This window comes from Dendropsophus ebraccatus, chromosome 9 (genome assembly GCF_027789765.1).
Source record: "Dendropsophus ebraccatus isolate aDenEbr1 chromosome 9, aDenEbr1.pat, whole genome shotgun sequence".
In the NCBI taxonomy this organism is placed as follows: Eukaryota; Metazoa; Chordata; class Amphibia; order Anura; family Hylidae; genus Dendropsophus; species Dendropsophus ebraccatus.
Window position 1 is genome coordinate 65500909 of NC_091462.1, and position 23512 is coordinate 65524420.

Here is a 23512-nt window from a genome sequence, read left to right on the forward strand (position 1 = left end):
ACCTCTAAAGGTACACCATTTAGAAATGTACACCCCTCAAGGAATGTAACAAGGGGTGCGGTGAGCATTTGGACCCCACAGGTGCTTTTACAGATTTTTAGAACAATGTGGCATGAAAAAGGAAAAATTTTATTTTTTACACTAAAACGTTGTTTTAGCCTTCAATTTTTCATTTTTTACAAGGGGATAAAAGAAAAAAAAACAAATGTGTAGCGCAGTTTCTCTAGAGTACAGAAATACCCCACATGTGGACATAAAGGGCCAAGCGAGCGTAGGACGAGCCTCCATAGGGAAGGAGCGCCAATTGACTTTTGAAAGCTGAATTTCACTGGAATGGATTTCAACGGCCATGTCGCATTTACAATGCCTCGTGTTGCCAAAACACTGGAACCCCCCCCCCCCCCAAGGTACCCCATTCTGGAAACTACACCCCTCAAGGAATCTAACAAGGGTTGCAGTGAGCAAATGGACCCCACTGGTGACGGGCACAAATAAGGAACCATGTGACGCGAAAGGAAAAATTTTCCTTTTTTCACTTTCACGTCACAAATGTGCCCGACATCAAGGGGTCATTATCCTCACTGCACCCGTTGTTAGATTCCTTGAGGGGTTTAGTTTCCAGAATGGGGTCACTTGTGGGGGGTTTTCACTGTCTTGGCAGCATGAGGGCTTTGTAAATGCGACATTGCATCATCCATCCTGGCCAAATCCAGCCTCCAAAATCTAAATGGCGCTTTTTCCCTTCAGAGGCTTGCCCTTCGCCCACATGGCGCTTTATGTCCACATGTGGGGTATTTTTGTACTCAGGAGAAATTGCTCTACACATAGTTTTTTTTAAAATCTTTTAACTGCTTGTGAAAATGAAAAATTCAAGGCTAAACCAACATTATGGTGTAAAAAATTTAATATTTCATTTTCACGCCACATTGTTCCACATTTGTGCCCGTCACCAGTGGGGTCCATATGCTCACTACACCCCTTGTTACATTCCCAGAGGGGTGTAGTTTCCATAATGGGGTCACTTGTGGCGGGTTTCAACTGTCTTGGCAACACAGAGGCCTTTTAAATGCAACAAGGCCCTCGAAATCCATTCCAGCCAAATCCAGCCTCCAAAAACCAAATGGCGCTCCTTCCCTTTGGAGGCTTACCCTGCATCCGCATGGCACTTGTGTTCACATGTGGGGTATTTTCGTACTCAGAGGAAATTGCTCTACACATTTTGTATTTTTTTTTTTTTAAATCTTTTAACCCCTTGTGTGAAAATGAAAAAATCAAGACAAGGTCAATGATTTAGTGTAAAAATTTTAAAATTTTTACACTAAAATGTTGGTTTGGCCTTTATATTTTCTATTTTCACAAGTGGTTAAAAAAGAAAATGAATGCAACACGTGTAGGGTAATTTCCCCTGAGTATGACAATACCCCACATGTGGACATAATGTGCCATATGGGCACAGGGCAAGCCACCAAAGGGACAGAGCGCCATTTAGAGGCTGGAATGGAAGATGGAGGCCATGTCGCAATTACAAAGCTCCTGTGACCCCATTCTGGAAACTACACCCCTCAAGGAATCTAACAAGGGGTGCAGTGAGGATATGGACCCCACTGGTGACTGGCACATATGTAGAACATGTGCCGTGAAAAAACAAAACAAAGCAACTGATCTGTGTATAATAAACACTGATCAGCCGCTAGGGGGCAGTAGAGCGAAGCTGCCGAAGATTGCCGAATTTAGACAACGGAAAAGCCAGAGGAGCCGAAGATAGCCAAAATTAGACGACGGGAAGCCGATGGGAGCTGAAGTTAGATGACGGAAGAAGAGGACGCTGCGGGACCGCCGTATCAGTGCTCGGGGCGCCCGAATCAGGTGATTATGGTGCACTACACACACACCTGTTCTGCCAGAACCCGGGGACACATTTTTTTAACTCTTTGATACTGGCCGGCTGATCACGGCCATCGTGGGGGTGGCAGTGGCGCCATCTTTTGCTGGGTCACTAATGGCAATTGTTGTTGTTAAGGGGTTAGATGGGTACTCTGAAGAAAAAAAAGGTTTAATTTTAAAGCTATACAGATTTGTTAATTATTTCTATTTAAAAAACTCAAGTCTTCCTGTACTTTTCAGCTGCTGTATATCCTGCAGGAAGGAATGTATTCTTTCCAGTCTGACATGGAGCTCCTTTCTGCCACCCTATGTGCATGCACAAATGTAAGTGTACCCACAATCTGACCCCCCCCCCCCCCAAACCGCTTGTACCTTTCGAAAGCTGCTTTTAAGCCAAGATCTGTCCTGGGGTCCGTTCGGCAGGTGATGCAGTTATTGTCCTAAAAATCAACTTTTAAACTGGCAGCCCTGTGCCCAACGGCTGTGACCTAGATTGTGTATGCATTAGGCTGGCACACCCACTCTGCCCCCCCCCCCCGCCCTCCTCATCATTAGGAATGCTCCAGGCAGATTGTCTCCTATTCATCAGCTTTGTCAGCACGGCACATGGGCTGGAACATTAACCCCTTAGGGACCAAGCCTATTTGGACCTTAATGACCAGGCTCTTTTTTCCAAATCTGACCTGTCTCACTTTATGCGCTTATAGCTCAGTAATGCTTTTACGTAAATCTGTGTTTATTATGTTTTCAGAGAAAATACAGAAACAAAGAAAACAGGGAGGCAAATCCCTGAACAAGATCACACAATAACAAAGCTATAGGTGCATCAAACAGGGGTCCATACAGAACCACACAGGCAAAGTAAAATAGTACAAATGGAGAGTCAATAATGTGGCAAAAGGCTAGAAAGGTTAAACAAGACATTAGGAAGATATCAGCCTGTGATGCCTTAAGAGTGTGAGGCTTCGAAGCCTCTAACAATCAACAAAGAGAAGAGTACAAGTAAGAGTATAGGAAGTAACTTAGAAAGAGAATCAGGCAATACAGTCGTAAAGAGGAGGGGGGGAGGGGAGGCAGGGAAGGAGAGAGGAAAGGAAAGGAATCCACTCTGGGGCCCAGTTGCTGGATCAAGCTCCCTCAGGCCAACCACTGTACAAACCTGGGGTCAGTTTTGTAAGAGGTCCACGCCAGCCATATCTGGTCAACCTTACTCCCCTGCAGGTGTTCCTCTGCCATCAGCGATTCCATTCTATGTAGGGAGTCCATCTCCTTAGCCCATTCAGCAATGTAGGGAGGAAGAGGAGACTTCCAATGCCTGGGAATAACTGTACGGGCGGCTGTAAGGAAGTGGCGAAGCAAGCCCTTTTTGAGGGCGGAGGGAGACCCCGGGAGCAAGGACAATAAAGCCATTTCCGGCGTGGGCGAAACAGAGGTCCCAGTGACTTGGGCATAGATATCAAAGATTGCCTGCCAAAACAACAACAACAACGGGCAACTCCACCACACATAAAGCATCGTGCCCACGTCCGCCTAACAGCGCCAGCAGAGTAACATTGGCAGGGTAACATTGGTGAAGGAGCTGCGGGCATCTATACCATATGGTTAGGATTTTGAAATTTTTTTCTTGTGCATGACAGGCCATGGGTAGTTTGTGTGTCAGAGTAAAAATACGTTGCTTGTCTGAGGCAGAGAAGGAGCGGCCAAGTTCCCCCTCCCAGGCCAGCATGAACACAATGTCAGGGTCAGCATCCTCCGTTAGGAGTATGCGATAAAGCCGGGATACGACCTTAGTTGGAGGAGAGGACTCCATCAAGATTACCTCTAGGTCAGTAGGAGAATTCGACAGTATACCATTCGGGAATTTGCGTCTAAGAAAACGTTTAATTGTGCATGTTCGAACCAGGAAAGTGCTCTCTCCGTGCAGGCCGCCTGCAGAGTAGCCAGGGGTGGCAGAGTAACGTTTGCTCCTAGAATTTGACCCATCCTGACACCTCCATTCGACGACCACCCCAGAAAACACTCCGTCCTACACACTGGCGGAAATGCTGGGTCATCAAATAGGGGACTCATGATTCCAGCGCGGTGTGAGAGGCTATACAGTGGCAGCAATCTGTCCCAGAGCAGGAGAAAGTGGGGAAGACCCACGGGAGTGATTTCAGGGAGATTGGAGACAAATGACCCTCCACCTTCACCCATTGTTTGCTGCTGTCACCGTGTAGCCAGTCCACTATCCTCGTGAGGACCGCAGCTTTATGATATAATGAGAAGTCCGGGAGTCCAGCTCCACCAGACAATTTGGGGCGTGTCAGCGTTTTGTATTTCAATCTCGGCCTAAGAGGACCCCAGACAAATCTCCTCAGCAGAGTCTGCAGTTGTTTAAAATAGGTGGCGGGGATGAGTATGGGGAACGCCTGAAAAACATAAAGAAAACGCGGGAGTATATCCATTTTCACTGCGTTAATGCAGCCAAACCAGGACAGCTGCGGTCTATTGTAGTTGGCAAGATCAGACTTGCGGGTTAGCAGGGGCAAGAAGTTGAGGGAAAACAGTTGTGTAAGGTCCGTGGGGATCCATACCCCCAGGTATTTGATTGCAGAAGTTTGCCAGCGAAACGAGAACGAGTCTCGCAGATAAAGGACCAGGTCAGGAGGGAGGGAGATGTTTAAGATTTCGGTTTTAGAGTAATTGACTTTGAAGTTGCTTACCTGGCCATAGGCCTCAAATATTTTCAGGATGGCCGGCAGGGACGAGGTCGGGTCGGACACATAGATCAGTAGGTCATCAGCGTATAACGCCAGTCTATAATCGGATCGGGAGAGCTTAATGCCTGTGAAGTCGGGGGACGTGCGCAGGGCCACTGCTAGGTGCTCCATCACTAAGACGTATAACATTGGTGACAGTGTGCATCCCTGTCGCGTCCCATTGGCTATAGGGAACGAGGACGAAAGGATTCCGTTAACCTTAACTCTCGCAGTCGGATTATGATAAAGTGCAGCTATCCGTCCCAACATCCCTCCCCCCAGACCAACCTGTAGGAGAGTAGAGTGAAGTTCAGTGTACCCGGTCAAACGCTTTTTCAGCGTCCACCGAGACCATGCAAGCGGGCACACTGGACCTTTGGGCATGGGACATCAGGAGCAATGTTTTATTGACATTATCTCTTCCCTCTCTGTGTGGCACAAAGCCGACTAAAAATTTTTTAGAAAATGAGATTACAGGTAATCTGGGGTGTGACGGGGGGTGTTTACTGTCTATCTGGGGTGGTTATGAGCAATCTGGGGATGTTTACCGGATATCTGGGGGTGTTTACTGGCTATCTGGGGTGGTAATGGACAATCTGGGGGTGTTTACTGGCTATCTAGGGGTGTTTACTGGCTATCTGGGGTTGTTTACTGGCTGTCTGGGGAGTCAACAGACAATCTGGGGGTGTTTACTGGCTATCGAGGGTGGTGATGGGCAATCTGGGGGGGGGGTCACAGGAAAACTGGGGTGGTGATGGGCAATCTGGGGCAGGAGTGACAGGCAATCTGGGGTGGTTACGAGCAATCTGGGGTGGTTACGGGCAACCTGGGGTGGTTATGGGCAACCTGTAGTGGTTATGGGCAGCCTGTGGCAATCTGGGGTGGTTACAGGCAATCTGGGGGTGTTTACTGGCTATCTGGGGTGGTTACGGGTAATCTGAGTGGTTACAGGTAAACTGGAGTGGTTATGAATAATCTGGGATGGTTACAGTTAATGGGGGGTGGTTACAGGTAATATGGGATGGTTTCAGGTAATTCGGGGTGGTTACAGGTAATCCGAGGTGGTTACTGGTAATGCGGGGTGGTTGCAGGTAATGCGGGGTGGTTACAGGTAATCCAGGGTGGTTACAGGTAATCTGGGGTGGTTACAGGTAATGCGGGTGGTTACAGGTAATCCGGGGCACTTGACTTTTTATCCCTTCACCAATGATTTATGGTGACAGGGATAAAAATTGCCGGCAGCATTTGGAACAAGTGATCAGTGGTATATAGTATATACCGCTGATCACTTGTACCAGGACCACATCGGCTAGTCCCCGATCATTGCCCCATGCTCTCCGCCACCTCTGGTGGTGGAAAGAATGAGAGTTTGATCTTTTTTTAAGGCTACAAACACACTTGCTGTATCCACAGCGAGACTCGTGCCCCTTGTACTTAATGGCAGACAAACTCACAGCAGGGATGTACATCCCTGCTGCAAGTTTGCCTGCCGCCCGCCCCGTTAACCCCCTGGCCACTGGAGACTATACGTCATCTGATCCCGGCTTCCTCCAGCTTGCTTCGGGGCTCCCAACGTCTTCACGGCCCGCTCAGCCAATCAGTGCGCTGCGGCGGGGAAGCACACAGATTAGCCGAGCGGGACATGCCGGGAATCAGCGAAGGAAGCCAGAGTCGGGATCAGGTGACGTATAGTCTCCGGCGGCCAGGGGGTTAACGGGGCGGGCTGCGGACAAACTTGCTGCGGATACGGCAAGTGTGTTTGTACCCTAAGGAATTAATCACTGTGAACACAAAGGTTATTCCGGGGGGGGGGGGGGGCAGGGGGGGGGGTATGTATTCATCTCCTCTCACTGTGGATTCATGGTGAAAGGAGATGAAAGCGTTCAGCAATACCCGTTACCTGTGCCCTCCATTATACTGGTAATAACGGCGATCGTCGGTGCGAGCAGCGTCCGGGACTGACCCCACACTCTGCTCCAACCCCTCCCATAGCTGAGAGGAAAGGGCTGCAGGGCATTAGCGGTGCGGCTGCACTATTCTGCACCATCGCCATAAAGAGCTGATGGCAGCAGAATAGGGCCCATTAGTATTCGCCGTAAAAATCTGTATCGGCGGTCACTAATAGCATAATACATTTGTGTAGGTTTTTTTAACTTTTACCACTTTGGCGCAATAGAAACTATCTTCCTAGCAAAAACCCACAAAAACTGTCGCCACATTACAAGATCCATAGCGTTCTTTTCTTTTGAGCGACAGAGCTGGTTTTGGGCTTATTTTTTGCAGGAAGATCTGTAGTTTCTATTGATACCAAATTTTATTTGTATATGACTTTTTGATCTCTTTTATGACATATTTTCTAAAGTGGATTGATAAAATACAGCTATTCTGGTACTGTTTTTTTTTATTTTTACAGCGTGTGTCGTACGGTATAATTATTGATATTGTTTTATACATTGGCTCGTTACAGACGTAACGATACCAAATATGTATAGGATTTGTGTTTTTGATCAGTTTTATGTAATGTTTTATAGTGAAGTATTGCATTTTTATTATGGGGGGGGCTGGGGGGGTATTGTGATTGGTGCACTTTTTTTTTACTTTTACACTAGTGTACATTACTGTACACTAGTGTAACACTTTGATCACTGATACAATACACTGTACTGCTTTTGCAGTACAGTGTATTGTATCATGTGATCATGCTGCTGACAGGCAATAGCCACAGCCACTCCTGTCAGCAGGATGTCATATGCATGGTGAGCCCGGGGGCCTTCATTAGGACCCCGGGATCACCATGGCAACATTGGGGGACCGGACTTCGCCGCGGGACATCGCGATCGCGTGAGTATTCCCGCGCCGCCGTCCGGGACCCACAGTTAGAACCGCTGTTAGAACCGTTAGATGCCGCTGTCATACTTTGACAGTGGCATTTAATGGGATAAACTGCCCGGAGCGGAGAATCCTCTGCTCCGGGCAGTTTCTGGGGGGGGGGGGGGGGGGGGTCAGCTGTCACACTGACCGCTGATCCCCCGCTCTGCTGTCGCCGCCGGGCGGTAGTTTATTCCGATGCGTTCGCCATTAAAAGGCGTGCGCATCGGAATAAAGCCCATTAGTGGCAGCCGTTAAAATATGTGCGGCGGTCACTAAGGGGTTAAGGCACCTGTGCAATGTTCAGACAGGAGAAAAGGTTCTAGGGGCATTCCTAATGATAAAGGGGGTGGGGATGAGGGACGGAGGGGTGGTGCAAAGTTAGGGCACGGATATTCCAAGCCAATGAGGCTGTTCGCTACAGTAAGGTTGCCCCAATGGTAGTTGCAGTGGGGTGGCCTTAGTATTCATTAGGGGCATGCTTAGAGGAGCAGATGGGTGGATGTAATGGTGCACTGAGGGGTAAAGAACCACCCCTGCTGCACTAAATTATCTAATTTGCATAATGATAAAATGGTTACTTCATAAAAATGCTGCACAAAAATGCCATATTAAAAGCACCTTGTGCTACTGTGCAAAAACCCCTAAAAGGACCTATCAGCTGGTCCTTTAATAATAGCACATTAAAATGAAGAGGAGAGGATAAACATATTATAGGAGAACTGTGACTACCATAGTCATATGTCCACTAATGTATATTATTGTATTGGAGCTACTTTGTGCACATCGCTATGTATACATGGTCACAATAGTGGGATATAGGCAAAATATGACAAAGAAAAAAGAGAATCTGCACAGTACTATTAGGATATTTCCACAGCAACTGGAACTTCAGTTGACAGCTGCAACCTGTTTGGCACATACAAATACAGTAAGCAACTTACCGATTCATGCTATCCACTGCGTTTACAACTTCTGGTTGATCTGTCATTTCAAGTAATAAATGTAAACAGGATGTATGCCCATTGATGACTAAAGGAGGAAGAGAAAAATAAGCATCAGCATCATTGCACCATGCACCAGAGGCTCTTCTGATAGGAGTATTCTACACATGGAATACTGTGTACATATTCGGGCACCTGTATATAAGAAGAACATGGCTGTAATGGAGCGGGTGCAGAGAAGGGCGACCAATGTTGAAGGGAATGGGTGGGCTACAGTACTAAGACAGATTATTAAAGGAATATTTAGTTTAGAAAAAAGATGTCTTAGAGGTGATCTGATCACAATGTACAAATACATGAATAGACAGTACGGAGATTTTTCTAGTGATCTTTTTTCTCTTAGGTCTGAAACCATGACAAGGGGGCATCTGCTATATCTAGAGGAAAGAACTTTTGACCACCTGCATAGACAGGGATTCTGTCAGAGCAGTGAGACTATGAAATTCTCTACCACATGATGTTCTCATTGCTGATTCTTTAAAGGGGTAGTGCGGCGTTAGAAAATTATTCACTAAATAACACACATTACAAAGTTATACAACTTTGGGCTGCGTTCACACTACGTATATTTCAGTCAGTATATGTATATTTCAGTCAGTATATTTCAGTCAGTATTGCAACCAAAACCAGGAGTGGATTAAAAACACAGAAAGGATCTGTTCACACAATGTTGATATTGAGTGGATGGCTGTCATTTAATGGCAAATATTTGCTGTTATTTTAAAACAACGGCTGTTATATTGAAGTAATGGCAGTTATTTACTGTTATATGACGGCCATCCACTCAATTTCAACATTGTGTGAACAGATCCTTTCTGTGTTTTTAATCCACTCCTGGTTTTGGTTGCAATACTGACTGAAATATACGTAGTGTGAACGTAGCCTTGTAATGCATGTAATGTTAGTGAATGGCCCCCTTTCCCGTGTTCCCCCCCCCCCCCCCTGGAAGTGTAGTGCACTATACATACCTGATTCGTGTCGACCCCGGACGCCATCTTGGGGACAATGACGTTGCCTTCGGGGGCCGGCCGGACCGCACCAACCCTCCTTCATGCCGGCCCCCCTCTGCCGCGTCTTCAGCTGCTCAGCCGCGATTGGCTGAGCATTAGTAAGCTCAGCCAATCGCGGCTGAGCAGATGATGATGTGTCCCTCATGCCAGCCACCTTCTGCTGTGTCATCAGCTGCTCAGCCGCGATTGGCTGAGCTTAGTTATGCTCAGCCAATCGCGGCTGAGCAGCTGATAACGCGGCAGAGGGGGGCAGGCATGAGGGACGGCTGGAGCGGTTCGAAGATTACATCATTGTCACAAGATGGCGGCCGGGGGTCAACATGAATCAGGTAAGTATAATGCACCACACTTCTGGGTTTAGCGTGGGTGGGGGGAAATACGGGGAAGGGGGCCATTCACATACATAACATACATTACAAAGTTGTATATCTTTGTAATGTGTTTTATTTTGTAAATAATTGCTTAGCGCCGCACTACCCCTTTAACCCCTTAACAACACATGACGAGTATACTCGTCATGCCGCCATTAAGGAGATACAGAGAGGGCTCATGGCGTCGACCCTCTCTGCAGCACACGGCACCCGGCTGTTGCATACAGCCATGGACCGCGAACATTTAGCCGCCGCGGCCGATCGATGTGCCCAGCTAATTAGCTAGTTAGATGCAGCTGTCAAAGCTGACAGCTGCATCTAACTAGCGTTACAGCCCCATCCCTGGTGTCTAGTGGGGGAGATGGCGGAAGGGCGATCCCTTCTGCCTAACTGGCTGGTCTGCAGCATCTGAATAACGCTGATCCCGGCGCGGTAATAGATTGCAGTATACTGTATTGATCTCTATGAGAGATCACTGCAGTAATAATAAAATTCCCAAAGGGGGACTAAAAGTTAAAATAAAAAAAATCTCCTTCCTTAATTAAAGTCTGAATCACCCCCCCTTTTCCTATTTTATAAATAAATTAAAGGGGAACTCCAGGTAGATGTAAAAAAAATTAAACTTCTGCAGAAGCATAAAGCATTACTTACCTATCTATTCTATTTTTGAAACTACCAAAAATCCAATTGTTTTGGGGGGTTTTGTTCTGTTTTGTGTTTCTGCACTTCCTGGTTTATCAGTTGTACACAGTACTACAGGTTCCAGAATGCAATGCTTTCCCTCAGCTGTTCATCACAGTCCTCCACCCTGCCTATTCCCCGCCCAAAGCTGTTGCAGAACATCTAGGCTGTGTTCACACATTGCCGTTTCATTGAGTTACTGAATTATTTGCAGTACTTTATAATTTCATTGTTGTCCCACCCACACAGCACTCTGTATTCTCTACCTGTAACACAACACAGCACTCTGTATTTTCTACCTGTAACACCACACAGCACTCTGTATTGTCTACCTTTAACGCTGATATTGGAATAAAGTAAAGAACTTTTTGATTTTTTTTTCTTTTCATTTCCACGCAAATGTTATGATCAAGCATCTGTTATCTTTTAAGTTGAGCCCCACAATAAGGCTCTGATGCGCTCTGTCGTTTAGCATCATTTACTTGTGTTACTGCAACATTTTTGTGAATAAGCTGCAGTACTGCAATGACACGCCAACATGGGTGAACACAGCCCTAGTTTCACTGCACACCTGCACAATCAGAGAAATCAGTGCAACACCTGCTTCTGGCTGGTTAGAGATGGTGAATCACTCAGGGGATTGGGTGATCCAGCCAAGCCTCCTGGGAGATCACGCCCTGCACCCTGTCTGCATCATCTGCCTGATCTCAGCAAACACACACAATTTGAGAAAGAGGCATGGGAGGGGGGAGAGCAGAAGGAGCAGGAGACAATGTGGATTTGCACAGATGCCATTTTTTTTTACTTCCTTGATTTCTATCAGCTACCAGTGTGGCAAAACCGTACAGGTACGGTAATACATTGTATAGACACATATATTTAACTTTTAATGTACTTTTAATAGAAAACAAGTTTTTCTTATCCGGAGTTCCCCTTTAAATAAATAAACAAACATACATATTTGATATCACCAAGTGTGTAATCACCGAGCTAAATTATCACATCCCTGATTTCGCATGGTAAACAGCGCAAGCGCAAGAACCTGCCACATTGCAAATTTGCAGATTTTTTGTTAGAAATTCAGAAAAATTGTAATTAACCCTTTGAGGACCAGGCCCAAAATGACCCAGTGGACCGCGCAAATTTTGATCTTAGTGTTTCCGTTTTTCCCTCCTCCCCTTCTAAGAGCTCTAGCACTCTCAGTTTTCTATCTACAAGCCATGTAAGTGCTTGTTTGTTACAGGAATAGTTGTACTTTGTAATGGCGTCATTCATTTTACCATAACATGTATGACGGAATTCCAAATATATTATTTATGAAGATATAAATAGGTGAAATCGTAAAAAAGAATGCAATATGGTAGCGTTTGGGGGGTTCCTGTGTCTACGTAATGCACTATATGGTAAAAGCGACATGATACTATTATTCTATAGGTCAGCCCGAACACAACCATATGCAGGTTACACAGATTCTCTAATGTTATATATGTATTTTTTTTATGAAATCCTTTTTTTTGGCAATTAAATATTAATAAAATGGGCCTATTGTGACGCTTATAACGGTTTTATTTTTTCACCTACGGGGCTGTATGGGGTGTCATTTTTTCCGCCATGATCTCTAGTTTTTATTAATACCATATTTGTGAAGATAGGACGTTTTGATCACTTTTTATAGATTTTTTTTAATATATAATGTAACATAAAATCGGTAATCTGCGCACTTTTTCCCCTCTTTTCGTGTACGCCGTTTACCGATCACAATGACGCTTGTTATATTTTAATAGATCGGACAATTACGCATGCTACAGTATATTATATGTTTATCTATTTATTTATTTTTATATGTTTTATTTATATAATGGGAAAGGGGGGTGATTTAGACTTTTATTGGGGGAGGGGTTTTGGGGTAGTGTAATAGTGTTTTGAACTTTTTTTTTTTTACACTTTTGAAGTACCTTTGGGGGACTTTTACATACAGTACTTTGATTTCTACACTGACCATTGCTATGCCATAGGCATAGCATTGATCATTGTTATCGGCGATCTGCTCATTGAGCCTGCCTGTGCAGGCTCAGTGTAGCAGATCGCCGATCGGACCGCACGGAGGCAGGTGAGAGACCTCCGGCAGTCCGTTTCAACGATCGGGACCCCCGCAGTCACACTGCGGGGGTCCCGATCGGTAAGTGACAGGGGACTCCCCCTGTCACTTACACTTAAACGCCGCGGCGCGATCACAGCGTTTAAGGGGTTAATGACACGCGGCAGCGCGATCGCTCCAGCGTGTCATTACCGGTGAGGTCCAGGCTGCTGTTTGCAGCCGGCCCCCACCTGCTATGAAGCGCGCTCCGCTCCGGAGCGCGCTTCATAGCGGGAGAAACACCCAGGACGTAAGGTTACGTCATGGGTCGTCTGGGGACAGACTTCCATGACGTAACCCTACGTCCAGGGTCGTCTAGGGGTTAAAAGTGGGCACCGGTATATAAGAAGGATACAGCTGAACTGGAGCGGGTGCAGAGGAGGGCAACAAAGGTCATTAAGGGAATGGGTGGGTTACAGTACCAAGACAGGTTATCAAGCTTGGGGTTATTTACGCTAGAAAAAAGACGTCTTAGCGGCGATCTGATCACAATATACAAATATATGAGTGGACAGTACAGAGGTCTTTGTAGTGGTCTTTTTACTCCTAGATCTGTAACCATGACAAGGGGTCATCCTCTACGTCTAGAGGAAAGAAGATTTCACCATCAGCATCGACGCGGGTTCTTTACTGTACGAGCGGTAAGACTGTGGAACTCTCTGCCACATGATATTGTCATGGCCAATTCATTAAAGCGACTCTGTACCCACAATCTGACCCCCCCAAACCACTTGTACCTTCAGACAGCTGCTTTTAATCCAAGATCTGTCCTGGGGTCCGTTCGGCAGGGGATGCAGTTATTGTCATAAAAACAACTTTTAATCCTGCAGCGCTGTGTCTAATGGCCGGGGCTTACATTTGTATATGCATTAGGCTGGCACCACCTCTCCGTCCTTCCTCCCCACCCTCCTCATCATTAGGAATGATCCAGGCAGATTGCTTCCTATTCCTCACCTGTGTGTATAATGAACATGAGCTGGATCGTTAATACACCTGTGCAAAGCTCAAACAGCAATAAATGTTCCTGGAGCATTCCTAATGATGAGGAGGGTGGGTAGGAAGGACGGAGAGGTGGTGCCAGCCTAATGCATATACAAATGTAAGCCCCGGCCACAGCGCTGCAGGATTAAAAGTTGTTTTTAGGACAATAACTGCATCCCCTGCTGAACGGACCTCAGGACAGATCTTGGATTAAAAGCAGCTATCCGAAGGTACAAGTGGTTTGGGGGGGACAAATTGTGGGTACAGAGTCACTTTAAATAAGTTCAAGGGAGGCCTTGATGCTTTTCTTAAACAACATAATATTACAAGTTATGTGCATTAGATTTTCGGTGATACGTTGATCCAGGGATTATTCTGGTCGCCATTGGAGTCGGGGGGGGGAGTTTTGTCCCCGTGGTGTGGCTATTGTCGTCTGCCAAGCAAGGTACTGATAGAAAGAACAGATTATGGCATAAAAAAATGACACCTCACACAGCCCCATAGACCAAAAAATAAAAGTGTTCTAAGCATGGGAATAGAGCAATTTAAAGAACTTTTTAAGTTTTTAACCTTTTAATCAAAAGTTGTACAAGTTACATATTGCTGTAATCATAATGACTTGAGGAACATAGATAACATGCCAGTTTTACCAAAGGGTGAACGGTGTCAACGCAACCCCCCCCCCCCCCCCCCCCCCCCCGCAAATAAAAAGAACTTGCCCTTTGTTTTTAATTTTATTGCACAGACAATTTTGTACAGCATATTTTATGTAAAAATGAAGTTGGTCAATGCAAAGTGCATTTAGTGTCACAAAAAATAAGGGCTTATGTAGGTCTGTAGGTGAAATAGTGCAACTGCTATAGCTTTTTAAACACCAGGAGGAAAAAATGAAAGAGCAAAAGCGAAAATTGGCTCAGTCTTTAAAGGGTAACTGTCATTTCAGGGTCATTTTTTTGAAAACATTAAATATCAACAGTACAAGCGATTTTAAGAAACTCTGTAATAGGTTTTATAAACCAAAAGAGTTTCCTTCTGTACTGAAAAAGCAATCTCCCAGCCTCCCCCCTAACATCAAATGAAGCAGCATTTCTGTCTTCATTATGTGGCTATGGAGAGGGGAGGGGCTGTTAGGAGTGACTGAGCACGGAGCAGTCCTGCAAAGCACAACATCCTGCAATCTTCTCTCAGTAAGTTCATAGATAAGCACTGACCTTTCTGACACCTGAATTTAGCGTTTTAGGTGCCCAGACAATCTACAAACAGCTGACCTTCATGTCACCTCTTCCTGCTCCCTCATCTCCCTCAGCCCCTCCCCCCTTCATAGGCTTACAATGGAGAGAGCAGAACCCGTCTTCACTGGCTTCTCTGTAATGAAGACGTGTTTTCCTGATAATGCACAGATAAGAAGTCAGGGGGGGAGGCTGGGAGATTGCTTCTTGAGTACAGAAGGAGGCTTTTTTGACTGAAAAAACCTATTACAGAGTTTCTTAAAATCGCTTATACTACTGATTTCTGTAATAAAAAAAAATATGACAGTTACGCTTTAAATAAGTTCAAGGGAGGCCTAGATGCATTCTTTGATAAATACATTATTACACGTTATGGGCCCTAGATTTCATGTGATAGGACGTTGATGCAGGGATTTATTCTGATTGCCATTTTAGAGTTGGGAAGGAATTTTTTTCTCCCTGTGATAGGCCAATTGTTATCTGCCTCATAGGGGTTTTTTGCCTTCCTCTTGATCAGCACAGTAGGGTTTCTCTAGGTTGAACTTGATGGACTTGATGTCTTTTTTTCAACCTACTTAACTATAAAACTATGGAATTATATAACTAAGAAGAGATAAGAGCTCTGTAAGTATCTCTAATCACAAGCTGTGGTTACTAGATTTCTAGTGATAGGACAATGATCTAGGGATTTATTTTGATTACTATACTTAATGTGGAGAGCATATTTCCCCCCTAGTATGTGGCAACTGGCACCTGATGTCAGCAACGGCAAACACAACCAGACAGTGGGCCCTGATCTAATCCCACCCACTGTCCCTGCCTAATTGCCTCAGTCGACCCTAGGCGGTCGCGGACAACCACGAAGACGTTCCCTGTACTGAATACGTGGAACACAAAACACGACAGACGGACAAAACACAATAAAGAGTAGTCAACAGAGCCAGATCAAACCACACGGGCAACACAGTACAGAATCGGCAAGCAAAGAATAGTCACAGGTCAGGCGGAGGGTCAATAACACGAGAAGACAAGCAGAATGGGATATAGGGCAGGGAACGCTGGGACGGAGCAGGGGAGCTGGGACTAGACGAACTAATAGCCAGCGATACCCTGCTGTCAATACAAACACTTTATACTGGACCAGGAGCCCGGACCAAAGGCTGATTGGTCCGGCCTCCTGAGTCCAGTCCACCTGCAGCTGGTGCACTGCAGGCTGAGTGGCCGGGCGACCTGTCACTCAGCCTGAGTGCAAGGCACCTCAGCTGCGAGCCGGCCGGCCGACGATCACGTGACACCACGGCGTCCCCGGTTGCTAGGGACGCCGTCGGGTCTCCGTGACGTCACTCGGCTCCGGCGGGCGGAGCAGCGGCGCGCTCCTGAGCCGTCAGCCGGAGCCGAGCTAGAGGAAGACGCCGCTGGATCCGGACAAGGTAAGTTCCTGACACTACCCCCCTTCTTATGAGGGGCCTCAGGACCCTTATCCATTGGCCCGGGCTTAGACGGATTTTGCGTATGGTATAGTCGGATCAGTCGAGGAGCGTGCACGTTCCTAAGTGCCACCCAAGTACGCTCCTCTGGTCCATAGCCCCTCCAGTGGACCAAATACTGTAATGATCCCTGTACCCAACGTGAGTCTAGAATTTTCTCCACCTCATACTCCAATTCACCCTGAACGACCACGGGGGCAGGAGGAGGTGATGGAAACACCGGCGGTATATATTTTTTTAACAGAGTTTTGTGAAACACAGAATGAATTCTAAGAGATGCAGGTAATTTAAGTCTGAAAGTAACTGGATTAATGATTTCCACTATAGTATACGGCCCAATGTATTTGGGCGCCAGTTTTCCCGATTGTACCCTTAATTTAAGATTCCGAGTAGAGAGCCAGACCTTATCACCCACTGCATATGGATGGCCAGATATGCGTCTTTTGTTAGCGAATTTTTGGTAGGACTCTTGGGCTTTAACCAAGCTCTGATGAGCTTGGGCCCAAACTGTGCACAGTTTAGAAAAGATTGTCTCAGCTGAGGGATTGACAGACTCAGCAGAGTGAACGGACGAATACCTGGGATTGAAACCATAATTACAAAAAAAAGGTGACATATTAGTAGAACGTTGTTCATGGTTGTTGATAGCAAATTCGGCTAGAGGAATGAAGTCTCGCCATTTATTCTGCGTATCAGCTATGAAACATCTCAGGAATTGTTCCAAAGACTGGTTGGTTCTCTCAGTTTGTCCATTCGTCTGAGGATGGAAAGCCGACGAGAAGGACAAAGAGATTCCCAGCTTCCCACAGAACTCCCTCCAGAATTTGGCCACAAACTGGACACCTCTGTCGGAAACAATATTCTCTGGGACACCATGTAACCGCAGAATATGACCGATAAACAACGTGGCCAACAAACGAGCACTAGGGAGTTTACGCAGGGGAACAAGGTGACACATTTTGGAAAATCGATCCACCACTACCCAAATGACAGTTTTACCCCTAGATACTGGTAAGTCGGTAATAAAGTCCATAGATATATGTGTCCAAGGTCTCGTAGGAACCGGCAAGGGATGCAACAATCCCTCCGGTGGCCTACGGGGAACCTTGGACCTAGCACAGACCTCACATGCTTCAACAAACGATTTGACATCTCGGGCCCAAGTTGGCCACCAGAAATGGCGCGAGAGCAAGTATTTAGTGCCTGCTATCCCTGGATGTCCTGCCAACACGGAACTATGGATCTCCTCCAGGACCCGGAGGCGAAGGTTCGGTGGCACAAATAGGAGGGAGTCAGGAGTGTTATGGGGGGCTAAATCCTGAGATTCAGCCACGAGAGTAACCAAGTCAGGTTGTAGGACAGACACCACAACCCCTGGTTTCAAGATCGTATCGACCTGTTTCTCAGGAATGTTCCCGGAATCAAAACTGCGAGAGAGGGCATCAGCCTTAATATTACGAGAGCCAGGTCGATATGTGATCTCAAAGTCAAGCCTAGTAAAGAACAGGGCCCATCGGGCCTGACGTGGAGAGAGTCGTTTGGCGGTATCCAGATAAATGAGATTCTTATGATCTGTTAACACTGTGACTCTATGTTTGGCCCCTTCCAAGAAATGCCTCCACTCATCAAATGCCATCTTAATAGCCAATAATTCTCTATTCCCAATATCGTAGTTGCGTTCCGCTTGGGAGAACTTCCTCGAGAAGTACGCAACTGGCCGAAGCTGAGTAAGAGTGTCAGTACCCTGAGATAGAACTGCTCCCACCCCCACCTCGGATGCGTCCACCTCAACAATAAAAGGGCGCTCGAAGTCGGGTTGGGCTAGTACTGGAGCTTCTGAAAAACATTGCCGAAGGATGTCAAATGCCTGTATAGCCTCGGTGGACCAGTGTACCAGATCCGCCCCTTTCTTAGTAAGATCTGTGAGGGGTTTAGCTATAACTGAGAACCCCTTAATAAATTTCCGGTAATAATTAGCGAAACCTAAAAACCTTTGTAAGGCCTTCAGGTTACTAGGTCGTTCCCATTTTATAATAGCCGCTACTTTAAGGGGGTCCATACCAAAAGAATTGGGGGTGATTCTATAACCCAAAAACGAGACCTCCTGGATACCGAATTGGCACTTTGACACCTTGGCGTAAAGATTATTTTGTCTCAGAAGCTCCATTACCGTGCGGACTTGCTTTACGTGGGAAGACCAATCTGAGGAGAAAATCAAAATGTCATCGAGGTAGACAACTAGAAAACGTCCAAGGTGCTCACGGAAGATATCATTAACAAAGTGTTGGAAGACCGCCGGGGCATTGCATAACCCAAAGGGCATAACAAGATATTCGAAATGGCCCTCTGGGGTATTGAATGCGGTCTTCCACTCGTCACCTTCCCTGATTCTGATTAAATTATAAGCCCCCCGTAAATCAACCTTGGAAAACCATTTAGCGCCCACAATTTGATTAAACAAGTCTGGGATCAACGGTAGGGGGTGTTGGTTTTTCACAGTGATCTTGTTTAGTTCCCGATAATCGATACAAGGCCGGAGACCCCCATCCTTTTTGCCTACAAAAAAGAAGCCAGCACCCATGGGAGAAGAAGAAGGACGTATGTGGCCTTTGCGTAAACTGTCCTTTATGTATTCTCGCATGGCTTCTCTTTCAGGGCAGGACAAATTGAATATTCGACCTCGGGGGTATCTGGAACCGGGAACTAAATCAATGGTGCAATCATACCGTCTATGAGGTGGCAACCCGTCCACTGCTTTTTCATCAAATACATCGGAATAATCCAACAAGAATTCGGGAATCTCTCCCTCCGCCGGGGAACACCCAGCAAGGGAAACTGCGATACAATGTGATGCACACCCAGGCCCCCAGCGCACAAGTTCCCTTTTGGACCAATCGAAAACCGGGTTATGAGCATCCAGCCAGGGTAACCCCAGGATAACATCAGACGACAGATTCTGCATAACAAGAAAATCCAGGTTTTCAACATGGACAGACCCTACTTTAACCTCCATGGAAGGGGTCCTATACCGTACATCCCCCTGTGAAAAGGGAGCAGAGTCTGCTCCAGTGACACCAACTGGACGCTGGAGCAGCAAGGGACATACCTCTAAGCCTGAAAAAAACATGGGGTTAATGAAATTGGCTGAGGATCCAGAATCGATCTGGGCATACCCACTAATACATTTATCTCCCAACACCAAGGAAATGGGCAACAACAGTTTATTTTTTAAGGATACCTGAGCGCCTGAGAGACCCCCTCGATAATCTCTCAGGCGTTGAAGTTTTCCGACGAAGATCTTGGCTTGTTGGGACACTGCCGAACCTGGTGTCCTGTCTTTCCACAGTAAAAGCACAGCTTATTCTGCAGGCGATGGGCTCTTCGGGCCTTGGCATCGGTGGAGTCTACCTGCATCGGCTCCTCGAAAGGGGGTGAGACAGGAAGGGGAGGTTTGGAGAACGGAACAGGAGAGACAGGGGTTTTGTGATGGTCAGGAGTACCCTTCTCCCTTTGTCGATCCCTTAGTCTACGGTCAACTCTGATCGCTAATGTCATGCTCTCTTCGAGCGAGTCAGGAGTGGGGTATGCTACTAGCATGTCCTTCAATCGGTCACTAAGACCCTCCCGAAACTGAAACCGGAGGGCTGGGTCGTTCCACGTGGAGAGACAGCTCCACTGCCTGAACTCAGAGCAGTACTCTTCCACTGGACGGCGACCCTGTCTTAACCCAGTTAGCTGACGTTCGGCATTGGCTGCACAATCCGGGTCATCATACAGCAATCCCAGTGAACAAAAGAACTGGTCGGTGGTCCTTAGGTCAGGAGAGTCAGGGGGTAGAGAAAAAGCCCATTCCTGCGGGGGTCCTTGGAGGAGGGACATGATAATACCCACTCTCTGGGTCTCATCTCCTGAGGAGCGTGGCCGTAACCTAAAAAACAATTTGCACCCCTCCCGAAAAGTACGGAATTTACTACGGTCCCCCGAAAACTTATCAGGGAGCTGGACGGGTGGTTCGGGAGGTAATGGGAAGGTTACAGTGAGCTGTCGTGATGTCGTCTCCTGATCCTGGACTCTCATAGCAAGTTCTTGGACCATGGTATTAAGTTGCTGCATTTGGTCCACGATATTGGACATGGCGGTCCTGTCGTCCATGGGGCAATGGGCAGTATAGGGCTGGCTATTCTGTCAGCAACGGCAAACACAACCAGACAGTGGGCCCTGATCTAATCCCACCCACTGTCCCTGCCTAATTGCCTCAGTCGACCCTAGGCGGTCGCGGACAACCACGAAGACGTTCCCTGTACTGAATACGTGGAACACAAAACACGACAGACGGACAAAACACAATAAAGAGTAGTCAACAGAGCCAGATCAAACCACACGGGCAACACAGTACAGAATCGGCAAGCAAAGAATAGTCACAGGTCAGGCGGAGGGTCAATAACACGAGAAGACAAGCAGAATGGGATATAGGGCAGGGAACGCTGGGACGGAGCAGGGGAGCTGGGACTAGACGAACTAATAGCCAGCGATACCCTGCTGTCAATACAAACACTTTATACTGGACCAGGAGCCCGGACCAAAGGCTGATTGGTCCGGCCTCCTGAGTCCAGTCCACCTGCAGCTGGTGCACTGCAGGCTGAGTGGCCGGGCGACCTGTCACTCAGCCTGAGTGCAAGGCACCTCAGCTGCGAGCCGGCCGGCCGGCTGACGATCACGTGACACCACGGCGTCCCCGGTTGCTAGGGACGCCGTCGGGTCTCCGTGACGTCATTCGGCTCCGGCGGGCGGAGCAGCGGCGCGCTCCTGAGCCGTCAGCCGGAGCCGAGCTAGAGGAAGACGCCGCTGGATCCGGACAAGGTAAGTTTCTGACACCTGACTTATAAGGTTGTTGTTTATTTTTGTTGCCTTCCTCTAGATGAACACAGTAGGTGTTAGGATGGGGACTGGGAGGACAAATAGACAGTGTAGTCCCTGCCGATGACACCCGCCCTAGCTGTCCCTACCTGCTTGCCACACTCTGCCCTAGGCGGCAGCGGACAGCTTGGCTGCGTTCCCTCACCTGCGGTAAAGTGAGGCACACAAAACAAGACAAGACTAATACACACAATAAAGGGTAGTCAGCAGTCCAAGTCAGCAATGTTCAGTATAATCAGGTACAAAATCAGTCCAAAAAGAATAGTCGAGGTCCAAAAGCCAGAGGTCAGGAAAACAGGATAAACAGGTCAGAGGAATGCTAGTTCAAGGTACACTGCAATTGTTATATCTGTTTCACACTATCCCTATTGATGTCCCTCTTTCTTTTCTTCGTGGTTTAAAAATGGAAATCTTGGCCTTCATGTGGGGTCCCCGCCGTTGTCGTGTGCCTCAACAAATGCCGTACTGGAGCCGGACTAATGGAGGTCTAGGCTTGCCTAACATAACTAAATATTATGACGCTGCTCACCTGGCCCCAATTGTCTCTCTGCATCGTACCTGTGCCCGCCCCGGATGGGTTACTATAGAACAATTTGTTTGTCAGACTTTCCCTTTGGACCTGCTGCCGTGGATCCCCATGAAGAAGCAACCAACTATTTTGTGCCCACTCCTTTCTTCTACATTGTCTCTTTGGGATCGTCTTAAACGGTCTTTTGCTCTGGGATCGGACCACACTCCAGCCGCTCCTCTCTTTGCCAACCCCAAATTTGCTCAAGGGGTAAGAGCTTCTGCTTTTAAATGGTGGTCTGATAAAGGTTTGTACAGGATTGGTAACTTCTTTTATAGACAGGGCATTCGCTCTAGGGATTTCTTTGTCACTATCCATAAATGACCTGAGGGTGCCTTCACACCTACCGTATCGCTGCGTATTTAATGCTGCGTATTTATCGCTGCGTGTTTGGTGCGATTTTTACATGCGAGTTTTGATTTTCACATGATATTCATGTGAAAATCAAAACTCGCATGTAAAAATCGCACCAAACACGCAGCGATAAATACGCAGCGTTAAATACACATCGATTTTAGATACAACCAGATTGTCCATTTTCTAACTTCTTTGAAAAACAAATGTGCAGATGTAACAGTTAACACATTTTTTGAAGGTTTATGTATTAACTCCCCATTGGCAAAACATGTTTTATTACTGCTGTATTCCCATTTCACTACACCCTCTGACAAACTGAGTTACATGACGCAGTGGGAAAGGGATTTTTCCATTTCCTACTCCGCTCGAGAATGGCAAGATATCGCAACCAATACTGCCAAGGTCTCCATTAACATGACCCTGGTGGAGGCCAACTACAAAGTTCTACTCAGATGGTATTTAGTCCCAGCGCGCATTGCCAAAATGGTGCCTAATTATTCTCCCTTATGTTTTAGACAATGTGGAGGCATAGGTAGCATGAGCCATATTTGGTGGGACAGCCCGAAGGTCAAGAGGAAGTCATATGATGTTGCGCCGATGTTATGATTGTCTACTGAGTTTTGTGTGTAACTTGGATTGTCTTGTTTTAAAAATGAAAAGCGGAAGAAAAACATATTTAAAAAAAAAGAAAAAAGAAATTTTAATTTATTATTCTCTTTAACACAGTGTAATGTACGTATGTCTCCCTCTCATGCCCTGCTAAATGTGAGGGTTCCAGGGGTGTCGAAGGCCATACAACAGTTTGCTTCATTCCTGTTTTTAGCGGCTAAAATAGCTATTGCCACCTACTGGAAAAAGGGGTGGTTCCTCTAGAGTTGGTGAGAGTTAAACTCAATTGGATAATGGTCAATGACAGGCTGCATGCTATTGTACATGATAGGAAAGAAAAATTTCAGATGGTCTGGCAGCCCTGGATCTCTTACGGTCCTATTATGGTGGTTTTACACGAAACTATTTATGGTTCGAATTTGCACGATAACGGTCAAATACAAACGATAATCTTACGTGTAAACGCATCGAACGATCAAGCGACGACCGAGAAATTGTTCATTTTGATCTTTCAACAACTTCACAAATCGTCGTTGATCGTTCTAAAAAAATTCGCAGATCGTTCCCTGTAAACAGTCTTTCAACAATTTCACCTATGTATGAGATAGGCTTAAGCGATCGCAAAACGATTTTTCCGTACGATGTATCGTTCCGTGTAAACGCTGATC

General features: G+C 46.6%; 1 protein-coding gene across 2 annotated transcripts in view; it reads right to left on the minus strand.

The window, feature by feature from the left end:
* Positions 1-23512, minus strand: part of ANKRD44 (ankyrin repeat domain 44) — a 552838-nt gene that overhangs the window by 98074 nt on the left and 431252 nt on the right. For both annotated transcript variants that reach the window (XM_069983563.1, XM_069983562.1), the window contains one exon: positions 8438-8525. In XM_069983563.1, coding sequence (XP_069839664.1) covers positions 8438-8525 — 88 coding nt within the window. The remainder of the gene's footprint in view (positions 1-8437; positions 8526-23512) is intronic.